Source organism: Ochotona princeps, chromosome 28, assembly GCF_030435755.1.
Source record: "Ochotona princeps isolate mOchPri1 chromosome 28, mOchPri1.hap1, whole genome shotgun sequence".
NCBI lineage: Eukaryota > Metazoa > Chordata > Mammalia > Lagomorpha > Ochotonidae > Ochotona > Ochotona princeps.
In genome coordinates, this window is record NC_080859.1 from 22,982,374 (window position 1) to 22,995,482 (window position 13,109).

A 13,109-nucleotide genomic window follows, 5' to 3' on the forward strand; every position below is an offset into this window, starting at 1 on the left:
GATCTACATTTCTGCTAATTTAGCGGGGAAGCGTGGGAGATCCAATGGCCTGGGGAGGTAGCTGAGGATGGCCCAAGGCCCTGGGCTCCTGCATCCACGTGGGAGTCCCCAAAGCTCCTAGCTCCCCAACTATGGAGCAGTCCAGCTCCAGTGAGAGAATCACTGGGGATTGAACCAGCAGATGAGCGGCAGCTCCTCTCCTCTTAGTAACTCTGACTTGAAAGTGAAATCAACAAAAGAAAAGTTTTAAAGTACTCCAACACTTTTCATGATTAAAAAGTTGCTGTTCATCATTTACAAAAAAATATGAAAGAACACACACAAAAAGCAGCTGAATTTAAGTAATTTACATTTGATAAATTTCATGCAACAGAATTTAAACATAAAACTAAGGATATTAAGAGGTCATACACCGGAAACAAACAAAACAAACCAATGCTTACCACATCAAATGTATATCATTATTCATACGTAGATCAACAGTTTTTACTATTCTCATGAACAACTCCACACATGACAGAAGTCGGCTACAAAGTGTTTGGATAAGCCTCCAGGCATTTGAAAGCAAACAGAAATTAAAAAAAAAAAAAAGTCATTGAATTGAAGGCTTACAAGTGATGGTGCATTCGCATTTTCTTCTTGTTTCGTTTCCTGAGCTGTCACATCTGTGTTCGGGAGCTGAGGTTCAACAACCACGACGCACTCCATGTCTGGAACATTCACGGTAATCTCAAACTGCCAAAATACAGCTTTATTACTTAATTATGGCATCCCATTACCAGTAAAACACAGCTTCATTTTCCACACAGGTGAAGCAAACTATGAAAATGAAGAAATAATTAACTCACACATGATTAAGAAATTCTTAAGTTCAATGAAAGCAACTTGCAATCGTAAAACATTTGAAGTTTTTGAAAGTTCTGTGACAATTAAAACCAGCAAATAAATTCTCTCCCTAGTGCCTATCATATCATTTTCCACACATTCCATTTTGGCCCCTTCGGTCTGATAGCGTTTCTGGCGTATTTTGCAAAAGCTGAAATACTGTGGGTATAAAGATGCCAAATCCAGTAAGACAAAGCCTGGTCCCACCCTCAACAAAGTCACCACGTATGAGAAAGAGACACGTAATCAACTAATTCTACACAGCTCTACCTGCTAACGCACGGATAAGCTGAAGATGCTTTAAAAGATGTATCCCCCGCTCCCTGCACTGCACTCATCCTAAGCCACAATCCCAAAGCCTGCACCATTCCTGACACCCTTGCAACAACCTTGTAAAATACTACGCTCCCTAATTTGACAAACCTGATTTTCAAAGAGCCCTATCAGTTGAGCCTAAGATATACACAACACAGTTGGGCTTTTATTCACCTACTAAGAAAGAGGGGAGTATAAAACATTGCATGATTCAGCAGAAAACATGAGTAAAGAGTTCATACAAGACTCTGCTTCGAGATACCACAGTGATACTCTGCGTTCTCGGCTCACTCAGAAGCAAGGACAAGAGAAAAGCCTTGGTAATGTCTGATGACTAGAATGACTTAAAAAGGCCATGTGATCTGAGAAGATAACTTGTTTTCTGAAAACCTAACTTTACAGAATCATACAGCAGTAGTGCCTTCTAAAAAGTTGCTTTATTCAAATACAAGTCATCCATTGAAAGTGCTAAATTTACTGTGTTTAGTAATAACACAGATACGTGCAACTGGCACAATTTTACAGCATTTTCATCACTTTAAAAAGAATCTCCATACCCATTAGCTATCACTCCCCCAATGCCATAATGCCAACCCCAAAATCTAGGTTTTGACTTTTATTTATAAATGTAACTACAGATTCAGACAATCTGTTCATTTTTAATGAATACAGCTTAGCTTTTAAAGTTTAGATTAACATTATTTAAAATGTCTTATTTCCTATTCTTTCTTTTATCAAGTTGAACTGGAATCTCACAAGAAAGCAGAAATGAAATACGTTCCTCTCCCAATCATCAGAACAGGCGGGGAAACAGAACAAACGCTCTTGGCAAGGGTGCTGGGCCACTGGCACCCTTACATGGAGTCTGTACGCTGTAGTCAGAACATTACCACATGATCCAGTAAATCCCACTGAAGACACAACTCCAAAGCCACTTAGAGCAGGGATTCAAAGAGGCATCCCTCTAACCATGTCCACAGCATTACTTTCAATAACCAAAGGAGCAGAAGCTACCCAAGTGTCCACTGCTAGACAGATGATTTAGTAAAATGTTACGCACAGACGAGCAGTACTTAGTCTTAAAAAGGGCATCCTGAATTATACTACAACACAAACCTTGATAACATTATGCTAATTGCAATAAGCCAGGCAAAATGAACCAATACTACGTGAGTCCACTTGGATGAAGCTGCTAGAGCAGCCTGATTCAGAAACACAAAGAGGAGACCGGACTGGTCAAAGGTGGGGCAATGGGAATTAAAGCTTCTGGGGTAGACTTCCATTCTGCGAGACAAGGATTCTGGGAAGGGATGGTGCTGATGGCAGCATAACAAACTGACCGTTCTGAACGCCATTGAAATGTACACTGAAAAGTGGTTAAGATGCTAAACCCTACATTACAGATACTTCACTACAACATTTTCCCCCTACTTCCTTTTTTTTTCCTGGAAGGCAATTTACAGAGAGAAAGAGAGGGAGAGATACAGAAAGATATTCCATCTGCTGGCTTATTGTCCCGAATAAATTGGATCAGAAACACAGCTCCCAGTACTGAAACTGATGCCTGTATGGGAAGCGAGTGTCACAGAGAGTGGCCTTATCTGTTAAGACATAATGTCAACCACTACCACAATTTTTTTCCAATACAGGGGCGGGATGGAGGGCGGGGGCAGAGGAGGAAGGGCCTTCCCACCTTCACCAACTTCCAGAACTCAGCCTGAGCCCATAAAAAAGATTAAGGGAAAGTAGACTAAGGGGCCACCACATACAAACACACAGAGCTGTCACTGTCCACTGGTGCCGACAGCCTCGCTGGGCCTGCGTTGGAAGGGCCGAGTCATCAAAGGAGCTCACCTTAACCCACCTCTGCTGATTCTTGACGTTATCCACTGGGCTCGAAACAAATTATATTTAGTACAAGTTATTTTGAGAAGCAACTCTTCAAATCTTAATAACCAGTAACAGAAGATATTAGAGAAAGAGGAGGGAAAAAAAGCAAGGATGATACAAGCGCTAAGGAGTCAAGAAAAACCAAGTACCTCCTCCATCGTTTCCTCAATCTGAGCAGAAACAGGTTCGGGAGACCTGAGACCCAAGGGCACGAACACGGGAGCCTTGTTGACTTCCTCTGGCGCAAGATGACAGGTCTCTTCCTCGGTGAAGTCAAACTCCTCAGCATCATCTTCCTCTTCCTCCTGACCAGCCCGCAGAGTCACCAGTGTGGACCGGGAGGTCTTAGGCTCCCTCTTGGAGGGCCTACCCCGGATTCGCTTGCATCCGCGTCCTTTGGTGACATTTGGCTTGATGTTCCTTTGTATTCTCCTTTTGTTATGACCCACCTTACTCTCAGAGCCAGAAGAGATGGTAAGCGTTCGATCAGCAGCAATTTTAGAGTAATCGGACTCATTGGTCAGTTGTAGACAGCTAAATAATCAAAAAAGACAACGCAGTCATGTATGCACAAAAATAACTGTAAATTTTTTTACTTGTTTACTTTATTTGAAGGAGACAGAGCTCATCTGCTGGTTGTTCCCCAAATGCTCAGAGCAGCCAGCTCTGGGCTAACTTGAGCCAGGAACCTGCAACTCAACCCCAGGTCTTCATGTAGGCGAAAGGGCCCCTAACATGTGAGCCTCAGCTGCTGCCTGCCAGGGTGCCCATCAGCAGAAACTGGAGCGGAGCGCCGTCCGGACTTGACCCCAGACTCCCAGGAGCAGGTGCAGGCACGCCAAGCGGTGACTGAACGCTACATCAAATACCTGCACCGCAAGGAATTTTAGTGAAAACTAAAAAAGTAATTCCTGTTCCAGTCATTCAAAGAAAACACCCCATCACCCATTCTTTTAAAGGCTTATGCTGTGAGGCGAGTAAGCAAATTAACAAGTAACTATCAGTTGTTCATACAAAGTGAATGCCTAGTTATATAATCATAAAGTTTTCATGGTGAATTTTTAATTCTAGGCTATGTTTTTACCATGAAATGGAAGTGGAGATGAAATAAACAGCTGGGTCCGACGCTAAAGTCCTTGCCTTATATGTGCTAAGATCCCCTGTGGGTGCTGGTTCTAATCCCAGCAGTCCAGGACAGCCCAAGGCCTTGGGACCCTATACCTGTGTGGGAGCCCTGGAGGAGGCTCCTGGCTCCTGGCTCCTGGCTCCTGGCTCCTGGCTCCTGGCTTTGGAATGGCTCAGCACTGCCCATCGTGGCTGCATGCAGTGTATCAATGGATGGAAAATCGTCCTCGCTGTCTCTCCTCTCTGTATATCTGACTTTTCCAAGTAGAAATTTTTTAAATGAATATTAAAAAAAAAAAAAAAAAAAAAGCACAAGTGAAAACTCCAAGGTAAAGGGATGTAGGCAGGCACTGTGGCACAGTGAGTAAAGCCGCTGCCTACGGCGCCAACATCCCACAAGGCCAATCCAAGAGCAGTATGGTCCTTTTCCGATCTGCCTCCGGCTGATGTGCCAGGGAAGGCAGCAACACATGGCCTAAGTGCGTGGGTTTCTACACCCAGAGGAAGCTGCTCACTCCGCTCTGGTCTGACCCAGCCCAGGTCCTGGCAGTCATTTCAAGAGTTAATCAGGGGATGAAGTCAGTCCCTCCCTCTCTCTCTCCCCGCCTCCAGCGTTCTTCCTGTGTAACTCTTTCCAATGAAGAAATAAACTTTAAAGAAAGGAGAAAAAGGGAAGACATGGAACCTACAAATACTGAATATGGAATCACAAAGTGATACTGATTTGTATTACTGGATAAACAAATTAGACTTAAAAGCAAAAAAAGGCAGGAGGCAGGAAATCTCTGGGAGTTTGGAGAGCTCAGCTCCTCCCACCTTATCGGAAGGCCATGCGAGCAGGGCCCACTCACCGTCTCCAGCCCCAACTGAAGGAGCGCCCTAGTTACTTTGGCAGTATGAGTCACACCACCCTGTCAGGCTTCTGCTTGTCCCTGACGGACAACACAGAAATTGTAATCCTAGGAGAGAAAAACAATCTTCCCAGGGATTAAAAAAACAAAACAAACAGTCTGTAAATAAAAAAGTACGAGAAATAGGAAAGAAATAGACTTGTGATGAAAACCCACCCCCGCCAGCAGTAACAAGCTATCTTTCCAGTCTGCCACTGAATTAAAACCAGACGTCTGTAAAGAGAGATGATTTCTCTGTCCTTGATCCAAAGCATGGGGTAAACCGAGCATTACCTCGCTGGTGTCCTGAGAGGCTGGCTCTCACCAAGGGGGTGCGGGCGGCCATCTCCGCCGGCTCCCAGCTGAGCATCCTGCTCAGCCACACTAGACCGCGCAGCACCTGCATCGTTCTTTCCTGTGCAAACCTCCAGAGACGTCAGGAACTCGGCCTTCTCCTCAAATTTAAGCAGAAATCGCTAACATTACTATGGAAACAAGCTCTGTGTAAACATACGGCTTGCTTGTTTGACCTACACCACTAAGCTTTTTTTTTTTTTCTATTCATTTATTCATTAATTACAGTGTATTACATGACACAATTTCATAGGTACTGGGATTCTCCCCCCTTCACCCCAAACCACTAAGCTTTTATACACATACACAACCGATTAATTTCTACACTTATACTGCTGTAAATTCATCCCTTTGCATGAAAACAGTTACAGTACAATAATCAAGACAGCATTTTACTATCATTTTCCTTCGTGATCCTAACAAAACAGAGAGCTGGCCAACAAGCAACAGCTTCCCCAACTTACCTTGGGAAGGAGCCGATGGTCGGCCACTCCAAGCTGCTGGGCACTGAGCTGCTGGGCTCCAAGCTGCTGGGTTCCGAGATGCTGGGCTCCAAGCTGCTGGGTTCCAAGCTGCTGGACTCCGAGATGCTGGGCTCCAAGATGCTGCTGGTCTCCGAGATGCTGGGCACCGAGCTGCTGGGCTCCAAGATGCTGGGCACCAAGCTGTTGGGCACCAAGATGCTGGGCTCCGAGATGCTGGGCACCGAGCTGTTGGGCACCAAGATGCTGGGCTCCGAGATGCTGGGCACCAAGCTGCTGGGCTCCAAGATGCTGGGCACCGAGCTGTTGGGCACCAAGATGCTGGGTTCCAAGATGCTGGGCTCCAAGATGCTGGGCTCCGAGATGCTGGGCACCGAGCTGCTGGGCTCCGAGATGCTGGGCTCCGAGATGGTGGGCACCGAGCTGCTGGGCTCCGAGCTGCTGGGCACCGAGCTGCTGGGCTCCGAGCTGCTGGGCTCCGAGATGCTGGGCACCGAGCTGCTGGGCTCCGAGCTGCTGGGCTCCGAGCTGCTGGGCTCCGAGCTGTTGGGCTCCGAGCTGCTGGGCTCCGAGCTGCTGGGCTCCAAGATGCTGGGCACCGAGCTGCTGGGCACCGAGCTGCTGGGCACCGAGCTGCTGGGCTCCAAGCTGCTGGGCTCCAAACTGCTGGGCACCATCTTTGGGGCTGCTCGCCTCATGCTGTTCGATTGTGTATTTTTCCCCTTCTGGCTCCTCTTTCTCACACCGTGCTGCTCCCAAATCCAGCTGAGTCGTTTGGAATTTCTCTTTTATCAATTGTTCAGGACTAGGAAAGTACAGCTTATTTTCATCTCTAGAATGAAGTACAAATTATGTTGAAGAACAATAATTCTGAAGGGATTCTGATCCCTTGTTGATGCAACAGCTGTTAGATCAAACAATTCTATGTTCAAATGACTATATGGAAATCGGCTATAAAACCAAGCATGTAAAACGAAGAAACACATTGCTGATATGAAAGAAAGAACATAAAAGCTTTTACAGCTTTCATTTTCTACAGAGCCCAGGGAATTGTGATAAAATTATATTAATCTTTTTTGTTTTGGGCTTACTTTCAGTCACTTATTTGGCATGTAGCTTCATGCTGCTTTAAGTAATTTTCAAAAAAATAATAATAATAACTAGACAACTCAAGATGCTAAGTACCTAAAGAATTTCATAATAGCACTTTGAAACAAATGCCACGAACTCAGCTTGAAAACACACACAGTGGCCACAAGCTGTCCTGGACCAAGAGCAGCCTGCAGGACAAGCCGTCTCCCACCCAATGCCTGACAACTCAGTGAAGCTCTGCAGACAGCCCGGGCCACAGGTCAAGGTGGCCCTCCACCTGCCCAAACAGACTCTTCCAGGGGAGCCCTAGTTTCCTGGAAAGTATTTTAATAGCTGGCAAGGAACTCAACCAGGAAGTTTAAGCATTAATAGAAACTTGGATATTCATTAAAAAAAAAAAGTCGGGGCTTCTACTTTGAGTTATTTGAAAAATCTGTATTAAAAAACATCCTACAGGATGTTTTAAAATTAATTACCCGGAAAAGGAAGGAGGCTGGTAGTGAAGCACAACGCAAGTTCTAAGCTATGACACTGACTAATATTGTAGTATAGCTACATGTATTTGGGCAAACAAATTTAACTACAAACGGTTCACAGTCAAATGCGCTTCTGCAAAGCTATTTAAGAATAAAATGTATAATAAGCCCAAGCTGCCATTGAGCTCAAAAGGGACAACAAAATGTAGGGACATTAAAAGTTAATTATATTGGGGCTCGGCAGCGTGGCCTAGTGGCTAAGGTCCTCGCCTTGATCCCATATGGCCGCTGGTTCTAATCCCGGCAGCTCCACTTCCTCTCTATCTCTCCTCCTCTCACTACATCTGACTTTGTAATAAAAATAAAATAAATCTTTAAAAAAAAAAAAAAAGTTAATTATATTCACAGTATTTAGAGATGATTCCTCTAGCCACGGTACAGCTGACAGCTGCAGCAGGTTCTGAGGATTTAAAACGGGTGAAGAAGCAGGAGTGGGGATGGGATTGCCCTACAGGAAGTTTAAAAGTTAAATCTTCCTCATTAAGAAAAACAAAGGCTGATCATACAAATGTTTCTTTTAGGAGATACTGCCTGTCTAACTGCAGGAATCTGCTAGCCTGAAAGTCATAAATCCTAAGAACTAAAGTTTAGTAACGAAACTTTTGATCTGGGCCCAGTGCCATGGCCTAGCGGCTAAAGTCCTCACCCAGCAAGCACCGGGATCCCATGTGGGCGCTGGTTCTAATCCCGGCAGCCCCACTTCCCATCCAGCTCCCTGCTTGTGGCCTGGGAAAGCAGTTGAGCACGGTCCAAAGCCTTGGGACTCTGCACCCGCATGGGAGACCTGGAGGAAGCTCCTGGCTCCTGGTATGGACAGGGTCAGCACCAGCCGTAGCAGTCACTTAGGGAGTGAAACATCGGATGGAAGATCTTCCGATCTCTCTCTCTCTCTCTCTCTCTCTCTCTCTCTCTTCCTCTCTGTATATCTGACTTTGCAATAAAAATAAATAAATCTTAAAAAAGACTCAAAACAAATTATATATTTACCTCTCCTGTTTTGTAAAAGGCTGAAGTGTATATACACAGAGACAGACACATACACAGAGACAGAAGCAGCACAGAGTGAGAAACACAATGAGTGTGTTCTCCCAACAGCTTGTTCTCTGCCCAAATGCTCATGACAGCTGAGCCAGGCCAGCCATACCAGGAGCACAGGACTGAATCTAAGTTTCCCATGTGGGGCGACAGCAGGCACCACCTGTTGCCACCCAGAGCTTATGTTGGCAGGAAGCTGGACAGAGACAGAGCCAAGGCCCTCCACAACGGAGAGTGGACATGCAGGAAGTGTCTCAACCAGTGCCCCACACATCTGCCTTACAGGCACATCTTTAATTTAGGGAGAATGCTTCCTAGAATCATTGTTGGACAGGAATAACTACATGTGCTCAAGACAGTAGGAAAAGGCTTTTTAAAAAAACGAGAGAAAGAGAGAAAGAGAGAAAAAAAAAGCAAAGGAAAGGAAAAGAAGTGAAGAGAAAAGACAAGAAAAGAAAAAGAAACAGAAAAAGAAAGGAAAGAGAACAATTGGTTTCCTGCCACCCCTGCGGGACACCTGGGTTCGGTTTGTGGCACTGGCTCCAGCCAGCTTCGTCCTGACCATTGTAAGCATTTGGGGAGTGAACCAAGGGATGGGAGCGCTTGCTCTCTACCACACAAAAACAAAACAAGCCAAAAACCACAAACATATCAAAACAATAAAATCTTCCCATTCGAAATCTGCTTAATGAAAGTAAATTGTTAAAAGACAAAATCAAAAGACCGCGTGCTCAGATAAATTCTATCGCTTCACCTATTCACAGAAGGTCAGGAAGGAATAGAACTTCTCTTTTTCACTTCCCCCCAAAGCCAAGGCCTTTCTACATTAAGGAACTTAGAGGGCTCGGCAATGTGGCCTGGTGGCTAAGGTCCTCGCCTTGATCCCATATGGCTGCTGGTTCTAATCCCGGCAGCTCCACTTCCTCTCTATCTCTCCTCCTCTCAGTATATCTGACTTTGTAATGGAAATAAAATAAATCTTTTTAAAAAAAAAAAAAAGGAACTTAAAATGTGCAAAGTAAACTCATAGGTAGAAAATTCATACGTCATTAAGACATGTCCAGTAACAAATATAATACAGTAAATGAATTAGCCCATGAGCTTCTTACAGAAAGAGGCATTTGCACTAAGGAAACTAACACATTCTGTTTTAAAATTAATAATAATAAAGTAGACTGCAATTAATAATGAGAAAATGTCATCCCTACTAGTACATCTCACTGACAAGACACTGCTGCAGCCTCAGACTCTGTCGCAGTTACCTCCGATTAATCATACAATGTAGTAAGGAGCCCCTAACACTTCTATCTGTGAACTTCACTCACTACATCAGACATTTCTTTGGGAAATACAGAGAATTTAAGCATCTTTGTCTACTACGACAAATTTTTCAAAGAAATTACAAAACAAGAGAACAGTAGCTGTGCAATTCTTACAGTATTTGAAGAGACAAATTTAAAACAGTTTCAAAATGATCAGCTTACACTTTCACTACATTTTCAAGACACTAAGTAACATCAAGTCAACCATGCAAAATTTCAACATATCTCTGAGAAATTTTGCGCTTTCCTCAAGAACAGCACACTCACCTCATCTCTTCAGCTAAAATATTTATTTTGTTAACTTGAGCATCTTCTGTAGGAACCACATCATGACCTTCATTTTCATAAATTCTGCATTCTGAAACTTTGGAGGACACAGCTTCAATTTCAGCTCCAATTTGTGAATTTGGCTAGAAAGATGAAACAATATTACTTTAAGTTTGCTTTTTTGTTTTTTTGGTTTTTTTTAATGAAAGGCAGAATGAGGGCGAGAGAGAGAAGTAGAGTGAGCGTGAGAACCACTAGCTTATCACCCCAAATGCCTGCAGCAGCCGGCACAGGGCAGGCTGAGCGAGGAGCATGGAGATACAGCAAGGGTCCTGTCGGTGGGCGGGACCCCAGCTCTGCAGCCACTGCCTGCCCCTTCCAGGATACACTAGCAGGACATTGGACAGGAAGCAGAGTAAGCAGGACTCTGACTGCCCTCAACGTGGAGGCGTAAACCAACACACAACAATCGCACCCCAGTTCTGCTATGTTTTTAACAGCAGAAAATACTTTCTAAATTTTTTCAATCACTAAAATAGGTATTTAGTTTTTAAAATTAAGAAACAAACTGAGTATTCAATATTCATGCTCTGTTGCCAAAACAATATTACTTAAAGAGAAAGTTTTAAAGATTACTGAAGAAATGCATATAATGCTTTAAGAGCACAAGGCATGCACTGCAAAATAAAAAGTAACTTCGCTGCTTTTTTTTTTAATGCTTTGGAATCAAATACAGATTATAATCATTTTAAATCTAGACTTTGTCCTGATACAGAAAAAGTACTAAAAAAAAAAACTGGACATTGTAAAATATGTGCTTATGTATTTAGATATATAGAGAGGCAAAAAAAATATTTTGGAGAGGAGAAGACAGAGTGAGAAGTGAGTGCAGGGGGGAGAGAGCAAGAGTGAGATGCCCCCACCTGCTGTCACACTCCTCCAATCCCTGGTGATGGCAGGCTGGGGATGCACTGGACCAAGCCGAAGCCAAAGGCCAGGAACTGCTTTCAGGTCTCCCATGAGTGGACAGGACACAGGAGCCCAGTTACTTAACTGACCACCGCAGCCTCTTCAGTAGGAGGCTGGAATCAGTCACTCCAATACATAAGGCTAGTGTCTTGATCACAGGCGAGCTGCCTGCCCCACTCCTGGCAGGTGTCAACTCCACACAACCTGGACTGGTTTTCTACTACGAAAAGAATCTATCACCAAGAAACTGATTCTACTGTCAAGGTAGTATAATATTATAAACTAGAAATTATATTCTTCCAGATTTTTTTTTTTGAGATTTATTTATTTTTATTGCAAAGTCAGATATACAGAGGGGAGGAGAGACAGAGAGGAAGATCCTCTGCCCACTGGTTCACTCCCCAATTGGCCGCAATGGACTGAACTGCGCTGATCAGAAGCCAGGAGCCAGGAACTTCCTCTAGGTCTCCCATGTGGGTGCAGGGTCCCAAGGCTTTGGACCGTCCTCGACTGCTTTCCCAGGCCACAAGCAGGGAGCTAGATGGGAAGCAGGGCCACCGGGATTAGAACCAGCACCCATATGGGATCCCAGCTGCTGCACAGTGAGGACCCTAGCTGCTAGACTACCGTGCCAGGCCCTATTATAGTATTCTGTACTGACTGAACATTTCCTAATAAATAACTTCAAGAGTTCGGGAAAAAAAATATTTTAACTTGTAAAACACGGAACAAATCTGAAACAAAACTAGATACACTATATATTCACTGAGTGGAGTAAATATCAGACGACTATATTCCAAATCAAATCTGAGCCATCACTTGAGATTTCAGTACAACTCACCACACACAGGGACTTCTCGTTAGTGTCATCATTTTTTAATATTGCTGTTTCTTTCTGAATCACACTGCTGGCTTCACCTTTTTGTATCTCTCTTTGTCCAGCCTTTCTTAAATTTGGTCTGGGTCTCTGAAGTCGGCCCCTTATTGGTTGAACAGTTTGGGCAACATTTTCCTTCCTTTCTTGTTGAATAGCATTTTTACTCTGAATTCTAAACAGGTAGACAGAGAGAAGTCATTTGACTACAGAAAGCTGAGAACCGCAATGAAAATAAAATTTGAATTTTCTGTAATAAACTTTCCATAAATTTATCTTACTTTATTAAAACATGTTTAATTCTCAAGAGCTAACGGTAACAGATCTCACACACTCAGTGTAGACTAAAGCTAGAGACAGGAAGTAGAATGTTGGTTGCCAGCGATGGAAAGTAAAGAACACAAAACCTAACGCTCCATGCCTACAGAGGCTCAGGTACAAGGATGGAAACAGCCGTAGAGACAGATGGTGATTAACAACCGCACACCAATGAAAATACACGTAATGCCACTGGCCTAAACATTCCAAAATGTGGAAAATAGTAAATATCATGTCATGTTTATTTAAAATTTTTTTAAATACAGAACTTAAATACATGCTTTCGTAAAGGAAGTGCCTTGCGTAAAACATAGCACAGCTAATAATGAGATAAGTTAGCAAGCATTAAAAGATTTGAAACTCATAAAAACAAATCTTAAGAAAAAGATCTGAAACTCAGTTTGGTTTTTCATGCCTAACACATCTCAAGAAAAACAAAGCAAAAGTACTGCATTCACTCTTAAAATAAACCAATACGTTTTAATAAAATGAAGAACTATGACACAGAAGTATCTTGGTGACTTAGACATTCAAAGAAACGTCACTGCTTACCCGCTGGAAGGGATGGCATCAGGTGCCTGGACTGGTGCTGACTGAGCGCTCTCTGCAGGCTCGGAGGAGGCTGGAGGAGACTGGCCCTTTGCAGGCTCTGACCAGGGCAGCCTTGCACTGGCGTCCTTTTCTCTTGATGTCACGAGGGAAGCCACAGCCTAGATGGCAGGAGAAAAACATCCATCCGGGGTTGGTAAGAAGAA

The 13,109-nt window shown here is 43.8% G+C and overlaps 1 protein-coding gene across 1 annotated transcript in view; it reads right to left on the reverse strand.

The window, feature by feature from the left end:
- Nucleotides 1-13,109, reverse strand: part of BDP1 (B double prime 1, subunit of RNA polymerase III transcription initiation factor IIIB) — a 70,929-nt gene that overhangs the window by 22,564 nt on the left and 35,256 nt on the right. The window contains exons 20-27 of the mRNA XM_058656200.1: nt 12,907-13,064; nt 12,004-12,211; nt 10,194-10,336; nt 6,591-6,773; nt 5,968-6,544; nt 5,400-5,581; nt 3,240-3,624; nt 613-735 (exon numbers count right to left, since the gene is read on the reverse strand). Of these exons, the coding sequence (XP_058512183.1) occupies nt 613-735; nt 3,240-3,624; nt 5,400-5,581; nt 5,968-6,544; nt 6,591-6,773; nt 10,194-10,336; nt 12,004-12,211; nt 12,907-13,064 (1,959 nt within the window). The remainder of the gene's footprint in view (nt 1-612; nt 736-3,239; nt 3,625-5,399; nt 5,582-5,967; nt 6,545-6,590; nt 6,774-10,193; nt 10,337-12,003; nt 12,212-12,906; nt 13,065-13,109) is intronic.